General features: G+C 36.6%; 1 protein-coding gene across 3 annotated transcripts in view; it reads left to right on the top strand.

Annotated features, from left to right (window-relative positions):
• Stard13 (StAR-related lipid transfer (START) domain containing 13) overlaps positions 1-17,452 on the top strand; it is a 510,915-nt gene that overhangs the window by 435,069 nt on the left and 58,394 nt on the right. For all 3 annotated transcript variants that reach the window (XM_005387705.2, XM_005387706.2, XM_005387704.2), the window contains 2 exons: positions 14,028-14,099; positions 15,630-15,711. In XM_005387705.2, the coding sequence (XP_005387762.2) occupies positions 14,028-14,099; positions 15,630-15,711 (154 nt within the window). The remainder of the gene's footprint in view (positions 1-14,027; positions 14,100-15,629; positions 15,712-17,452) is intronic.

The following is a 17,452-nucleotide window of genomic DNA, read 5'->3' on the forward strand; positions in this document are numbered from 1 at the left end:
TAATGAAGCCCACATGTGTGATACAGATTTCTTTCCCAAGGTTTTTCTGTGTTTGGTTATGCTTTAACACATCTTTGACCTTGGGATCCCCACATATCAGGCACAGGATGGCTAATATTTTACTTATTAACTGGTGAGGACGTTGTTCACTACAACCACAAAACCATCTTCTTCAGTCTGTGCTCATGTCTCAAACACAACAACTTTTCAGGCTAAGGGCCTCACTCCCACCTTCAAAGTATGCTTTTTATTTCTTATGACTCTCACCGTATCTTATTAGAAAACATCGCACGGATGACACGTGGTTGCTGTGACACAGCATCAGGTAACAGAAAGAGTATACTGGAAGTTTCTGTCAAGTATAAGAACTGAATTGCCTATTAATACTCTCAATTGGAAAGAAGTCTACGTAGGTGAATGGGCAGCATGTGGCCCCAAGGTCTTCAGATGCAGGAACATAGGAATCTGCTGCTGGAAGCTCACAAGAATCCCAGCTGCAAGACCGGGTGGTGAGCAGAAGAGGGATTGTTTAGAGCAGAACCATTTGCCCAACCTTCCGTTCAAATACAGTCATCTGCCGGGCTTTTGCTGGTCACCTCATCCACAAGGCTCTCTCTTGCTGTGAGCCCTGAGGGACGGAGCCTTTTTGCTCTGGGTTGTAGTAAAGCCTAGACTGGTCTTTATCTTTCCGTCTCAGTTTACCAACCTCAGGGCAAGACCTGGTTGCCCATAGCCTTGCCTTCTCCCAGTGTGCTTAGCAGCAGGCATTCACATCACAGGCCTTCCGACAGATGTCTGCTGAATACATGAATAGACAAATGCCTTCTACTTCTGAAGGCCAAATGAAGAACTGAGTGGGGAAACTCAGAGACTATATGAACTGCTATTTTCTATCATGAAAAAATAATAATAAGTACCTTCCCCATAGTAATAGTAGCAAATACTATGCTCCTGGTAAACGGCTAATCACTTTACACTGATACGATCCACTTAATTCTCACAACTCCTTGAAGTAAATGGGATCATTTAGCCCCATTCTATAAGTGTGTATGTGGAAACTGAGGCACCCTGAAGCTACCTACTGAAGGTCACAAAGGTAATGTGGGGCCAGAATTTAGACCCAACCCTTTCTCCTAAGCACTTTCTGCCGTATTACCACATTCTCATCTAGGCAGTCTGCTTAGGCTTTGCAGTGTAAGAACATTTTCTGGACAAATTGGCAGGCTGTCTTTAAACATTAACCTGTAAAGCTAAGTGCGTGTATTCAATAAGAGAAAAACTAGCTTTATTTAGGCAATAGATATGTCATTAAAACCAAAATAAGATCAGAACTCTTAAAACTCTGTTTTAGAGCAATAGCACTGTAATCCCAGCTCTTTGAGAAGCTGAGGCAGGAACATCACAAGTTCAGTTCTTGCCTGGGCAACGCAGGTGCTCCCTGTCTCAAAAATAATAAGTAAAATAAAATAAAAAGGTCTGGGGATGTAGCTCAGTGCAGAGGTACTGATTTCAATGCCCAGTACCACATACACACACAATCAACCGATCGATCGATCAATCAGTAAAATTGCTTTGTCTTAAAAAGAATTGGAGGTTTGGAGAATTTACCAGTTTTACATATTTGAGTCACATTGTACTTTTGACTATTTGAATGATGTTGGGAGGCTTGAGGACTCCAAGTATTCATTTAGTATTCATTAAAACTAGATGTAGAGTTTTTCCTTATTTAGTGTAGTTTTTTTTTTTCTTTCTTAAATACAACCTAAAACTTCAGCAATCAGGAAATTCGATGAAATGTATCTTTGACATTGCCTAAATATATATACTCAAGAGGTCAAAGAAAAAGTAGAACAGCTGCTATTTAAAACCTCTTCTTTCCAAATACCTAAAATATCTAAGAAGGAAGAGGTGGGAATGTGGTCCGGGATCTAACCTTGACTTTGAACTTCCTGACTTGTGTTAGTTTAAGACATCACTTTAGCATCATTTAAACATAGTTGTGTATGAACAAACTTCTATTTGGAATTTCCTTTTTGATGTCCACTGAGAATATAAATCAAAGCCATATGAGATGTGTCTTAATCCCAAATGTAAAATAACATGAGAAATGTCAACCCAGGAGTAGTCTCTGAAATACATTCACCAGGATTCACATTCTGATGAACTTCCTCATTTAGAATGAAAACCTTCAAAACTGGATTTATTACTTTTAACCCATGATTATAGAAACTTTAATTAATAAAAAGATATTTTCCTAAAATAATAGGAGTATTACTCAGCCATCTAGAATATTTGAAAAAGGACATCTGGTAGAAATATCAAGTGAAAAAGCAAAGTCCAAGTTTATGTAAAGATTATTATAAACTAGATCGACTGACTAGTTGAGATGTACGTACATTGGACACATCTTCATAATAAAAGAATGAGAGACTATGCCAACTAAGTTTTAATCTCTAAGGGGATTTTTCCCTTCTTTTCATTTTTATCTTTTTACTCAAAATAAAAAATTAAAATTGCATTCCTCCTTTGGTATCTTCAAGGGATGGGTTCCAGGATGGTCCCTCCATTCCATAGATGCCAAGACTTACGGTTGATCAAGTTCTTTGCAGAAAAGGACATAATATTTGCACATAACCTAGTCACACTTTCTGTATACTTTATATCATCTCTAGATGACTCCTAATAACTAACGCAGTATAAATGCTATGTGAATAGTTGTATACTCTATTGTTTAGGAAATAAAGGTAAGAAAAAGGTCTGTACATGTTAAATATAGATATTTTTCCAAAATATTTTTAATCTGAAGTTGGTTAAATCCATGGCTTCAGGACCCAGGAATAACAGAAAACCAATTGTATTTTATATCTGATTTTTAAAAATGACTAAGTGTAGTGACTGCTTGACTGTCTTTTTGTTTCTCTTGCTGCTATGCTTAATTGTAGCTGGTACCTAGTGCTGTCCTTTACCCAGCAAGTCCTTGCCTTGGTTCTAACAGGTTTGCCAGCCTGTACAGTATCCCAAATTTGGTGTTCTCCTGTAACAAAATCTTGCAACAGCACCCATTGGCTCATACTTTAGTAACGAAAGAATCCTTAATAGCACTTTGCTAATTTGGTTTGTGTCTTTCCCTTTATCAGTACACCCAAAGCCTGGCTTAAGTGTGTACATGTGGGAGTGTAAATCTTTATATGTGAGTTTATATGTGAGGCTTGGATTTTGCTACTGTTCTGTTAGATTTCATTTGAGGACTACCAAGTCACTTGTACCCCTTATTCAAGTCTGTTCCTGGGGAAAGTTATCATTTTATGTCTAAATACAGGGAGGATTTGCACAAACATGTTAGCCAAGACCATCATATTAACTGAATTAATAAAATTATGTCCCCCAAATCTAAGCAGAGGATTAAATTATTCATACTGCTCATGGTACCTATGACCTGACCTGGACTTTCATTTGGAAGTGGTTATATATTTACATGACACATCCATCTGATATTTCCTATTTCATTCTTAAATTTGAAGAGACCCTATTAAGATTTTAGAGTAATAATTATTAGGCCTAAAAAATATTCTTTAGAGTTCAGTTATTTACAGTACAAATTGAACTACATAAGAATTTTTAAACTTTTAATATGCTTTAAACTCCTAAAATATTTTATCCTTTATATAATTTTTAACCTATGTAATTGTCATTTGCTGCATGTGTATGGTATGCTGTGTAGTTAGGTCATAATATGACCCAAATCATTAATATATACCATTGTCTCTGCTGAAAAAAGAGGTTCCATCACCCAGTTCAGTTTTCCACTTCTTCAGTGGAGAGCCTTGTTTCTCCACCTTCAATCAGGTAAAGCTATTTCAACTACCTGAACTCATTTTTATTTCTTTCAATAAGAAATGTACAGTGTCAGTATCTACTTAGCAAACTGCATAATACAAATCCCAATGCCTGGAGAGCAAATCTCTGAGCTCAGCAGTCTTTTTGGTCTTGAAGAACACACAGAAAAATGAATCAGCAGCTGAAAACTTAATAACAACTTAATTTCTTGAATCTTTCTGGCAGTGTGACAGCTGTTTACAAAATCATTCACAGGGCCAATGCCATCCACGTTCAGCAGACAGGTAGAGAGCATTCCAGAAAATTGACAAAGACATGTTGAAAAATTCCCAGTAAATGTTTTGTTTGCGTTCTGAGCTAATGCCAAGGAAGAAGAAAAAAACACAAACACAGTATCAAGGTTTTATGTATAGCCAGATAATAAAATTATCATTGAGCTCTACAAATGTTTCCTTAGGATTAAATTAAGCAAAATCTAGTTTTGATTGATCCAAGTAGTACAGTTGCAGAGAAGTTAAATGTAAAACATCTTGAGAAAGGAGTCAGAAGCCTTGATGAAGTTACGTCTTACAGTGCCAGACCTACAAGGAGTAAAAGAATTGAAAAGAATCCACCGAATTCTTGGAGTTAATTTTGTTTTAAGAGAATCTGTGCTCCTTCTTTTGCCTAGATGGTGAGATTTCCCCTGATGTTATGAAACTTCCAGAGGTAGGCAGAGTACCCAGAGTTACAAAAATAGTCGAGCTAAGCAAATCTAAAAGCAAATAACCTCTTCCAAGTATAGACATTCAGATTAAGTCTGAAGACAGGTACACAAAGGTTGGCATCCTTTAAAACAAGCAAAGTATTTTTAACATTTAAACAAGTCTTCAAGCAGCGTAGGGTGAAAGGACACCTCGCAGAAGTCAAGACACCTGACTTCCCAGTACTGGTGGAATATGCTCAGAGCCATTGTGCTTCCCCAGCAAGAAATCATCTACATGTCAGAGGGTGAATGACCAAGCGTCCTTCTGATACTAAAAGTTTAGAAGGTGTGAATTTAGAGCCTCCTTGTCAGAGAGCATCATCAGATATCACAATTCTGTGCGTGTGTGTATTACTGGGGACTGAACTGAAGGTTTTCATGCTGAGGTGTATGGACTCTTATTTGTTCTTTCCAAAAGAAGCCAGAGACCATCACCACATTTTCATGCTCCTCAAGAAGGGTCACTCAGGACTACTTCTTGGTGGGTCAAAATGGACATACTTTGGCCAATGCCTGCAAATTCTGACCCCCTGTATAGTTGTCTGAGTCAACTCTCTGTTCCCCAACCTTGAATTTCAGTTGCTTAACTGTCTCCATCTCGAAGAATCTCTTGAGAGTTAGTGGTAGGCTGTGGCTCCACAACTTCAAAAGGCTGAGGATGTTCATATGCCTGTGAATGCATGCAGCCTCCCTGGGAAATACCACAAGCGCCTGATGGGAACAATCTGTACCAAATGAAAGAGCAGAATAAAGCATTATTCTGCTTCATGGAAAACTTGAGTCAAAACAATCTGGTCAGAAACTATTTGGCTGGATGAGCATATATTTTCTGCTTTCTTCTTCTTTAATATTGATTGGAGTGGGAGGATCATAATTCTTTTCATTTTTCAATACTACAAGGAATATGAATGTAAAGAATAGTACTTATATTCCTGAAGAGTCGCTTGTTCAACTGCAATGGTAGGTTTTTTTGTGTGTGTGTGTGTGGTGTAGATATTGCCACAAGTAAAAGACGAACATGAGAAGATGATTTGCAACATTTTCTGAATTTTATAGGTCATGCACTGCAGTCAGGAAAGCAAATTCTGGGCAGAAATGGTATACGTTCGTCTCTACACCTTACTAACAGATATCTAGCAAATGCTTCAAGTTGAAATAAAGGTTCATAGCATCCTCCATATCCTTCAGCCAATGAATGAATAATGAGCTTCTGTGTTTTATTAATTTCCCCTAGATTGTGCTCTTTAACAAAATTAAATTGTAGTGACCTAAAATACCGGAAGTGTATTTCTTGGTCACATTTCACATCAGCACTGGTCTCCTGTGGCACTAGTCCCTTTGACATTATTCCTGAACCCAAGTTGAAAGGATAGTCTCTACCTAAGGTGTGCTGGCCTATGAGAAAGGAGCACAGCATAGGAAAGCTGGCAGAATAAGGCAGTGGCCCTTTAAGAGTTTTGCGAAGAATTATTATACGTTACTTCTGCTCAGTTTCATGAGGTAGAATGAATCAAATGGGCAAGCCTGACCTCAGTGGGTGACACAGCGGCCTCCCATTCAGAGAAGAGTGGCTACTAGAAAGGGCAGGGGAACATTGGAGACACGTAAGGGAAAAATATATATGTATGCATATAGTAAGTTTTATAATTACTTAAAATGCAAAATCATTAAATGTGTATATTTGCTTTGTATATTTATGTATATATTACCAAGGCATGTGATATTATATATATATGACTATTCCTAACAAGCTGAAAGAGAATGATTAGAAACAACTCTTAAGTGATTAGGAATAAACCTGTTTCTTAGAACTTGCTTGTATCTTTATTATTCTAATAGACGTTACTTTCAGTAACTAGATTTGCAATGAGTCCAGCTTGCAGAAGTTATTACAGGGCCCAGAAAATAAGGCTAACGTTAAAGACTGATGATGGAATATTACATTCGAGCATATCTGTGACTTGTTTTGGGGAAAGAAATACAGCCATATCTCTCCTATTAGGTGTCATAATGAAATATGCATATATGGGTCTTCCCCATTTCGATGGCTAGATATTCACTGACAAGAGAAATTTTGTTATGCATCAACAACATATTTGCTTCAAATTATGGGGAGATAAAATGGGTGTTTATAAATTCCCTTAATATTTTAAATATTCTGTGATTAGTAATCTTGAATTTTTTCTAAATAATCTAGACATCAGTAAGTTTTAGTAATTTAGAATATCATAGAAAGAAAAGGTTACACATGCCAGGAAAAAATTTGTGCTTGGCATACATTTAAAATTTATTCAGGCCTTTTACACATCAAACTAAGTTTAAAATCTAATTCAAAAGTGCGAAAAGATGGATCCTGACCTTATGCCCCATAATCTAAGTCAAAGTCTCATACCTTGAAAAACCTGACGCTCTATACTGCACCTGTAATTAAAATTTAAAAAGCCCTTTTCTGAGAAGGATCCTTATGGTACTGTGTGTTTCTATGTGATATCAATGGGTTCATCATTCCTATCCATGTACAGAAGGGATGGATGCCCTGGCATTGACTTAAAACCGGCCTAGTACATTGTCAAAGAAACACAGCTTCTATAAATAGGGACTTTGCTTGAGAAATTCTTGAAAACAAAGGTATCTTTTGCCTTCAGTAGCATGTTAATAATGAAGCCAACTCATTTGTGTGGATTCTCCTAAACCAACAACTATGGGCCTGTTGAAATTTTAATAACTTGGAGATACTTTAATAGTGGTAATCATCCACTGCAGACATCTTGCAGTGGTTGAGTCATCTTATAAGGCTGGTACCTGTCATCTTTCAGAAATGGAGTGCCCACCAGCTGAGCCTGTGTAAATGAAAATACACTCTTCCCAACTCTGCTTTTCAAAATTATAAGGCAATCATGCTGCATTTTTTTCTCCACCTCAATTACTTTTAATGAACATTTAAGAAAGAAGACTTAATTTAGAGCCGGGTTGTCTATGAAAATTTGAGATTTGTAAAAATAGCATAAATACATGTGCCTTTATATAATGAGTCTATAGATTTTCACAATAGAGCAGGTTCCTTCTAGCCAGCTAAATTTCTGAAGGTAATAAATTTTACTTCTGCTATCATTCAAATTTTTTGGTCATTTAGAAAACACACCCAATGCCTTTGGATTAGCTATGAAAAAAGTATTTGCTATGCAGAGAATAATGTAAACCAAAATGTACTTAAAATGCTTAGCTAGGAGAACACTCTGTTCTCAAGCATGCCAGAAGCACTAGTTTAAAAATACAATGAGACTGTAATTTGAGATGTCACCTGCAAACCTGGGCTGCAGATTTGCTGTGCTCAGTATAACTCCTTACTTGACTGAGGTCCTCCTGAGCCTGTGCCCTGGATTATTTGTATCCAAATAACATCAACATTTCTTTTACAAAATAGAAGATAAGTCCCTTCTAACTCACATAGACCTCCTTCTCTGCAGAGCTCTCACTGAAGTGTTGTATTTTAGCTATCTTGATGTTATAACTTCTCAGAAGTAAAATACAATTTGGTGCTATTTAGAAATCAAGTATTTAAAAAGGGAACGTCATTCCCAAAACAAAATAAATTTCCCATTTTTATAAAACCATACTATCGGTTCACTGAAAGGAACTGTTAATGTGCAATTGTTTGATCAATCTTGCATGCCTCTATCTGGTTATATGTGCAACTATTTTGAAGATAAATTATGTAATGTAACAACCATTGTTAATCTCTTATCACCATGTTTTGAAATTCTATGCCATTTTTATTGTGCTATATGCTGTTTTGTTTATATTTTTGTTTTTGTTATTTTGGGGTTTCTTTCCTTTGCTCTTTAAAATGAAAAACAAAATTTATATGTATATACAAGGATAGCGGGGATAGGTGTATTGCTGATGTCTGTGGTTTACTGAAAGGAACAGTCAATGCTTAAAATTTTCTTTTTTTCTTGGCCAAGTTTGCACGCTTTAATCTGGTAATCAGAATGACTGATCTGAAAAGAACAGTATGCGGTATAATGACCATTGTTGAACTCCTACCATCTTGTATGGTGAAGCTCTACATCATTTCCAATCTTTTTATTACTTGCTACTGTCTTTGATTGGTTGATCAATCTTACATTCTTACATCTGGTAGACTGAACAACTTTGTTGAAGATAACAGTATGTACTGTAGCAATCATGGCTAATTCCTATCATTTTTTTTTTTTGAGGTCATGTATCGTTTTTGTTGTTTTTGTGTTGTTTTAACTTTGTCTTCATTGTTTTGTAAATTTTTTAATCTTTAAAATAAAAGAATATAAAACAATACTATTATAGGGGAAATATTCACCATGTATAATTATGTTTAAAAAAAGCAGTCAACCTAAGATATTATTACCATATTACCGCTATGACAAATAATGTATATCAAATTATATGCTAGTAGTGGGATAAGAGTTGACTTTTTTATTGTGACTTTCAGAATTTTCCTTGAAATGTTTTTAAAACCAAATACGTATAAATAAGAAATATGACCATGTTTGGTAGAAACATACCACAGGCCAGGGTTTGTTTCCATGGTGCCTCCATTCTCTAACATATGCCCCCTCAGGCACAACCTTACCCTTCCTAGTCTGTCTCTGGACTGTGGTCATATCATGTCCTAAGCAGTTATCTGTCAGTCAAGTAAAGAGTTACACTGAGCACAGCAAATTTGTGCACAGGCATAGATAAGGCAATTGAGGCAAAACCAGTGACTCTCAAGTGAAATCACGGATATGTAGCAGAAGATGATGCCAAGCTAGCACCAAACCATCAACTGAAATCCTTGAATAAACCAGTGAAAAGATTTGCATGGTTTGGTGCAGGTCAAGCTACCAACTGTTACACTGGGTATCTTTTTCTCTTTCAGCTAATTGGTTTCTACTCCCAAATGAATGTTAGCTTGATTTCCTAAAGTTCTTTAGCTTCCCAAGACAGAGGGGAGGGATGTTTTTAAGGAACACATCATCTTCATGAGCTGATGCTTTGCATTGTAGCCCTGGAGCTGTACGGCAAGCTGGGGAGGCTACAGGGTCAAGTGTGTGGTTGGGACTTTTAACCCCACTTAAACTCACAGAAGAGACTCCTCACATGGAGAGTTCTGTTTTCAGAAGAAACTGGGAAGAATGTTGGGTAGGCAAAAGCAGATATCTGCTACAGAGCAAAATGAAGTGATTATTACATAGAGTAACTATAAAATTTTGTTAAACTTCAGTCTTGATGTCCAGCTAAATGGGTTGCATTTTCCCAGCAAAGTGCAGTCGTGCCTCCTTCTTTCCTGCAACTTCACCTTTCACAATTGCAATTATTCACAGTGACCCTTGGTCAGAAAATATTAAAGAGAAAGCACCAGAAATAAATGATTCTTAAGTTTTAAATTGTGTACTATTCTGGGAGTTTCACAAAATCTTGTGCCATCTCATATCACTCCATTTTGTCCTACTTGGAATGTAAATCATCCTTTTGTCCTTTGTATCCATGTTGTATATGCTACCTTTCCACTAGTTACTTAGTATTCATCTCAATTATCAGATAAAAATGCATAGTATGAACTACAGTACTACTGCACTGTACTATATAGGATTCAGTACTATATGTAGGGTCCCAGGCATCCCCTGGGAGTCTTAGACCATATATCTATAGAAAAAAGAAAACAACTGAAGTGCAATAACTTCAGTAGAGATCTCTTGGGCCCTCTGTTCATTAGCCTTCTCTGGTTCTTTCTTCACATCTCACTCTTTCACCAAAAAAGGAGTAATGAGTCAATGCTTTACATTGTTGTCCTGAAGCTGTTATGGGGAAGGTGACGGTAGCCAATAGCAAACAAATAAAATTGGCAAGATGTGATTTTAATAGCTCTTAGTAGTTTTACACAATGTGATACTGGTTGAACAAGAGCACATTAAAAAAGAGAATTTCATACTTTTCTTCCCAAATGTCAATTAAATCTCATTAAGTAGATCTTTGTGAAATGATAACATGGCATGATGATTCATTTATTTACCTATATTTTGGCCATGACAAGGGACCTGGGGAAAATATTAGCATTTGGCTGATAGGTGTTAGCAAGAACTGTGAGGGATCACAAAAAATCAGCTGAGGTCTGGTTAAGATTTGAGAGATGGATGAATAGAAATCCAACTGAGTTTGGTGACCATAATCAAATGTGATGGCTGTTTATTATGCCAAGTAGGTTTCTTTGTTGGTTTTGTCCCTGACAAGTAAGAGAGAAATTTTCTAAAGAGAATAATTAAAAAAAAGCACAGACAAAAAGAAAGCAAAAATAATAAAAATGATACAAAATGGGTTTCAAAACAAAATGTTAGGAATTAACAATGGTTGTTATATTACATATTGTTTTCTTCAACAAAGTTGCTCAGGTTACCAGATGTAAGAATGCAAGATGGATCAAACAAGTGTAGACTAGTAAAACCATGTGGAAATCACTGTGGAGATTCCTCACAAAACTAGGATTAGAAGTCCCACTTAACCCAGCTATTCCCCTCCTGGCTTAATCCCCAGAAAAATTAAAAACGTCATACCACAGGAAGAAATTATTTTGCCCTTAATTTGAGGTATCCAGTTGGCCAGCAGTCTTTCTCTACCTTCACATAACTCATAATACATTACATGCTTTATATACTCATGTGCTACAATATTGGATGCTTGTATATTTATAGTTGTTACATCCCTTTAATGAATTGACATTTTATCATTATATCTTACCTCCTTTTTTATAGTTTTTGACTTAATGTTTATCTGATAAAGAATAACTACTTTTGTTCTCTTTTGGTTTCCGTTTGCATTGACTATCTCTTTCCATCCCTTTACTAACATAAAGAGACACTTCCAGTAAATAGCATGCAGTTGGGCCTCAGAGAGGAATATAAAAGGGAGCAGGTGTGAGGGACATTTTGGCAAATAGATCGGTAGTTGAGTGTGAAGAGTGATGACCAAGGAGCCTCTGCCATGGCTGGGATTGGCTTCTTCTAATTTATTATCATTCATTCATTATAGTTTTTGTTTTCATTTGACTCTGAAAAGTCAACTAAAAGTGAAATTGAAATGCATACCTATTTTAAAAAAATAAAGCAAACTGTTTATCTGAGTGACTAATGTAGCCGGTATTTGGTTAAGATTTGATTATTCATGTTGGTATATTAAGATTTAAATTCACTACCTATATTGCTCTTGTGGGAAAAAATAGTTATCTGGAAAGCCTTTTAAATAAAATCTTCCTGCCTGGCCTCTACCCCATCCCACTGCCTGACCAGAGTTTTTAATTCCACAGAGTTTTTCTAAAAGGTTTTCTGGCTGTCCATTTCTACCTTATTTGCCATTCTCTCAGTCCCAGGGTCCCAGGAGTATACAACTTTTTCTGAGCTGTCTACTTATTCAGAGGTTCACATCCTCCCCTCTTTCGAGCTTTCTGTGCTATAAAACCCCTATAAGGGGTAACATAAGTCTCCTTCATTTATTCTTTATGGCCTGCCTCTCTGGCACTCTGTTACTTGACATTTCATTTTGATCATAACAAAAGTAACAACAAAACAGAAAAACTCAAGTAGAAAATACAGGATTTTGTACTTTCCTCTAAGACTTACTGACTCATAATTGTTTTGAGCTTGTCTAGAAATTATTTCCCCATTACTACCCACTGCATCATATTAAAGTAAAAACCAAATTTAAAGATTGAAAATTTATAAGATATTTTGACTCACCACATTTTCTACACATTGCAAATAGAACGAGCATTTCCTACTTATTCTGAAATACTCCTGTGGCTATCAAAGAGGAAGCCTTCCTATAAGGACTGTTAACTAAATAGAACCTAGGAGCTACTCATTAATTGCCCTTTGTACCCTCTGAAAGGAAAGCTCATGTTTGTCAAAGCAGCACAATAATTTGAACAGCCCTTGGGGATTTCAAAAACTGTCCTCTGAGAGAAATATTCTCCAAAGCCTTTATTTCCAGCTTATTGCCCTAGATATTTCTAAGCCATGTGTACATGGCAGGAATGAATATATATTAGGTCTGAGATAGTCAAAATTATTTGAAAATCCCTCACATTAGAGACAGAACTCAAGGTTTAGATTGTCAGTCCCTAGAGTGACAGGGGGTTAAGAGGTGCCAAAAAAAAGTAGGCACTTTGGGGTAGGAGTCACCAAAGGTTCTGGCTCCTTGAATTTACTAACAAATTTCGATCCAGGGCCAACCACATCAGTAAGACAGAGTTGCAGCTTTTGTCTTCCCTTTGGCCTGATTTCCTAAAATACACCAAATAGCTTTGTCACACCAAACATTACAGGTACTGTCCAGACACTGAGCTCTCAACAAAGATGCACAATCTCAGGTGCATGGCCAATGTTAGTATAGATCATTTCTGTGCAGTGGCCCCAAGAAGGACCTGTGCTATCCACTGTCGGCTATGGAGGAAAACAAACATCAGAGTAGATGGAAATACAGTGACCTGACAAGGCCCCAACCAGCAGCAGAGGAAAGCTTTGGCAGAGACTGCTATGATAGGCTGTTTAATTTTGTTTGGAGAAGCGGACTTTAGACAGATGAACTTCTTTTCCCTTAGATTCGTGTTTATCTAACAGAGTTGTGGTGGAGGAATGATCCAGGATTCACAAGGTCAAACAAAAACTGCTTCCCACACAATGGACTCCACCCATCTCACTCCACGGCTTCCCCTGGCAGGTGGTCTGGCGGGCCGCGGGTACGCCCGCCCAACAAATGTTCACCCAAAGGACATATCAACCTCCTGGGCTTGGCTGTCTTGATTTCCCAGCCTCAGGAAACTCCGAGCGCAATTTCCTTTCCCAGGCTGTACTCTGAGCTTGAAATCATTCCAATGTGCTCAGTGAAAGATCATCTTGTTAAAATGCATTAGGAAGTAAGGCCATCAGTGAAATTTTAAAAATACTAATAGATTGGATCTTTAAAACCTTTCTTTCTTCATGAGAAAATGGATTTTTATAGATTACGCAGATGTGGTCTTTCATTATCCTAATAGTGAAGGAATAAAGGATTGTTGGATATTCTTATCCTTATCTTTGAAAACTTACAGAAAATCTATTAAGAAGAGGTTATAGAAAGAAGTCTTTCCTCCCCTCTGGTCTGCTGGTTCTCTGATATATAAACAGGACGTTTTTCCCCACCTGAAACCCAGCCCTTGCATTCTATCATCTGCAGTCTTGCTACTATCCTCATATTTATGGATCCAAGGAAAAGATAATCCCAGTAGATATATAACAAGTGCCTGTTCTGCATTAATCTCTGGGTAGACCAACTTACAAAGACTTAACTGGGAGAACTTTGCCTTGTTCACAAGCATCTCTTTGATTAAGGGAGCGAAGTGCCAAAATATGGTTGTAAAACTCATAATTTTCCTTTTTTTTGTATTTTTCAGAAATTGAGGCGAAGGAAGCATGTGACTGGCTTCGTGCTGCTGGGTTCCCGCAATACGCTCAGTTGTATGAGGGTGTGTCACCTTCTCTGTGCTCTTTATAGAAGGAATACATTAAAAATAGACTACGTTGGTCTCTAGGTCTTTCCTCTATCACTTCTTAGTTTAGGTCTAAGTAATTCTCCCTGACTCCCATTCTCCACCAGCAACTCACTGATTACAAAGAAAAGCCTAGAAAGGTTACATGACTTTTCCAAGGTGGAAGAGTCAGAACTAAAATCCCAGCCTCTTGGCTGGTCGTGAGTACATTTTCTGTGTCTACACTTGCATTACACATGCAAAACACTATGAGATTAAATGTGAAGGGTCCATAAAAGTCTAAGAGGTAAAGATAGTTTATAAGTCACATATGCCTATAAGATTGTGTTCAAGCCAGACAAATTGAAGAAATGTAAAAAGAATAAGAATAAATACTTCTACACTGTATGCCAGGTACCACTCAAGGTACCTGTACTATCCACTTAATATTCACAAACCATCATACCATTCATTGGTATGGCAATTGTCATTCCCATTCTACTGATGAGGAAACCAAGGCCAAAGGAGGTTAAGTGACTTACCTGCTGTCCCACAACTAATACATAATCAGGACTCAAATGAGAGTATCTGGGCTTCAGAGTCTATGTTCCTCACTGCAACACACACTCACTTGCCTAGAATGAAACAGTGTTTATCCTGGGACCATCTGGAATTCAGTCAGTTTACTTGTTTCAGCAGAAGAGAAATTATTTCTCTCCCCAACTCACATTAAGATTTAAATACCCTTAGATGCATCATGAATGGCAAGATGTAGGCAGCACAAAATATAAAATGAGAAAGAGAAAGAATGAAAGGACAAAGATAATGAAGCAGCACTGTTAAATTTGACTATGGCCTCTATGCTAATTTTTCAGATTTTTATTTTTATTTCTATTCAGATTTTTACCTACATAAATGAGGTACCTAAAATTAATATTGTGTTCTGAATATTGGCTGGTGACTTCTCCAGCTGGCATGAACAGTTTGTTGGAGAAAAATCATGGTGCTGGAATTTCTCTTTCTCTTTGGATCGAATCAGCTGAATATTTTGCTGACACTTTGAAGTGACCTAAGGTTTTGCTACAAAAGAAAACACTGAGACCATTGGACTTTGGGTATTTTTGTAAATGTCCTTTCTGAGGGAAAATAATCTGTCAAACTACCCTATGAAATCATCAGGATAAAATTCAGTGACCTTCACATGAGGTAGATGGTAAGAGTGTAAAAACTCTTCAGATCCAGCTTATGTCTGTAATAAGAATAAGCTATAAATATGCAAGCACTTAGTATTAAATACAAGGTCAAGTACTTGATTATGTCATATTTCACACTTATATTGTCTTCTCAAAAGCATTTACTGTGATAAAAGTAAAACTGTCTGCTATTTTAAACACCATCAACAATGGTAATGAGCAATGACTGTTAAGATCAGTGACTTGTATAGACCTTGGAGGTCTGAATATGTTTGGTACTCATGCAGATAAAACAATGGACCTAAACCCGTTTGTCTCTCTCTCTCTTTCACAGATGCACAATTCCCCATTAACATTGTGGCTGTCAAGAATGATCATGATTTTCTTGAAAAAGACCTTGTAGAACCTCTTTACAGGTAAACTATGTGAAGTATCTTCATTTCTTTTCATTGGTCAATCTCCAAGGGGTATCAGTAAGCTGAGGGGCATGTTTAACAAGCCAGTAAATACTGATTCTATATCTACTAAGCGCCAGACACAGGTCCAAGCCCTAAATATACTACAGTGAGTGTGATCAGTTTGTGTTTTTGTGGAATTTAAATCCTAGTCAGGGGCTTCAGACAATACATTAAGAAAAAGACAGAAAGAGGAAAGCATGGGTTAGAAGAAGAGAGAAAAAAAGGATGTATTACCTAGCGTGTTATATGCTATTAAAAGTATAGCAGGATAAGATTGGAGAGGATAGTTGAGTTAGTAGGAGGAGCCAGCTATAACATGTGTGGTCAGGGAAAACTTCAATGATTATATCAAAGTTGACTGTATTTTTGGCAAAATCAAGGGATTATATCCTCAAATTGGAATATGTAAGGCTAAGAAATTGCAGCAACAAACTTGCATAGTTAGACCTTTGCAGCATGATAGATGCTATAAGGAGAAAAGATATATATATATGAATATCTCCCTCCCCTTAAATACTTGATCATCTAGTTAGAGAAAACTAGTTGAAGCAATGAGAAATGAAAATATGAACAAATAAGTAACAATTATAATTGGGGTAAGAATAAAAGATTCCATGAAATCCATAACCCTGAACAACTGAATTCTGCCTGAGAGGTGACATGTATCTGTAGGACAGTGAAATTTTATGATCAAAGCTCTGGAAGGATCTCAGAACTGAGGATGAGTATTAGTTATAGGACTTAAGTCCCCTCACCAAGATTATAAAGTTTATTATGGGCAAAAAGACCTTAAAATCAAGTACTGGTGAGCCTCAGTCCGATGCACTTTCTAGTATGTTCTGTATCTGACATAAAAAAAAAAAAATGATGGTTTAAGGGGAAAATAATGACAGCAAAATTTCCGTCAATGTAAGAGACACCAGTGTATGGTAGAATAGTGTTTATACCACCTTTACCTTTGGCTCGCTGTGTCTGTATTTTTGTATTCAAAAGCCAGTCACTCCATGGTTCCAGCACAAAGAGAAAGTAGATTTGTGTTAAGAAATGATCTCTGGATGTTCAAGAAAGCAACAGTGCGAGTTTGCTTAAATTTACGACAGTAATTCCGGGGCACAGAAGAGAAAAAAAAAAAAAAAAAACTCTTTGAATCATAAATTTGAACAGGTTGTTTGAGCCAGAATAGAAAACAAGCACAAAGTGTCATTTTTAAGAGCTTCTGAGATGAATGGATGGATAACTTGGTTGTGATTCTTTAAACACAATTCATTGGAAAAGCATTGCTTCCTCATCTCCGTGTCAAAATCCGCAGAAGCAGATTCCTTCTCAGGAGCATTCATTTCATTCAGTGTGGTTCAACCAGTACTCCATCTTGACGTTTCCTTATTAACCAAGTTTATTTTTGCTAGCTTGAATTTTTCAAAATAAATACTTATACTATACTATATATTTATATAATATATAAAAATATTTATAGAAAATAAAAAATATTTATTTAAAAATAGTTAAAATGAATATACTATATATTTATATTTGTATAAATTTATAATATAGTATGATTATATAAATATATAGTATAAATTATGTACTATATATAGTATAATATAAATATATATAAATTCACTATTCTAAATATTTATATAGGGGGCCAGGGATATAGCTGAGTGGCACAAGCACCTGTTTGGCAAGTGAAAGGTCCTGA

Source organism: Chinchilla lanigera, unplaced genomic scaffold, assembly GCF_000276665.1.
Source record: "Chinchilla lanigera isolate Chin_1 unplaced genomic scaffold, ChiLan1.0 scaffold00030, whole genome shotgun sequence".
NCBI classification, from domain to species: domain Eukaryota; kingdom Metazoa; phylum Chordata; class Mammalia; order Rodentia; family Chinchillidae; genus Chinchilla; species Chinchilla lanigera.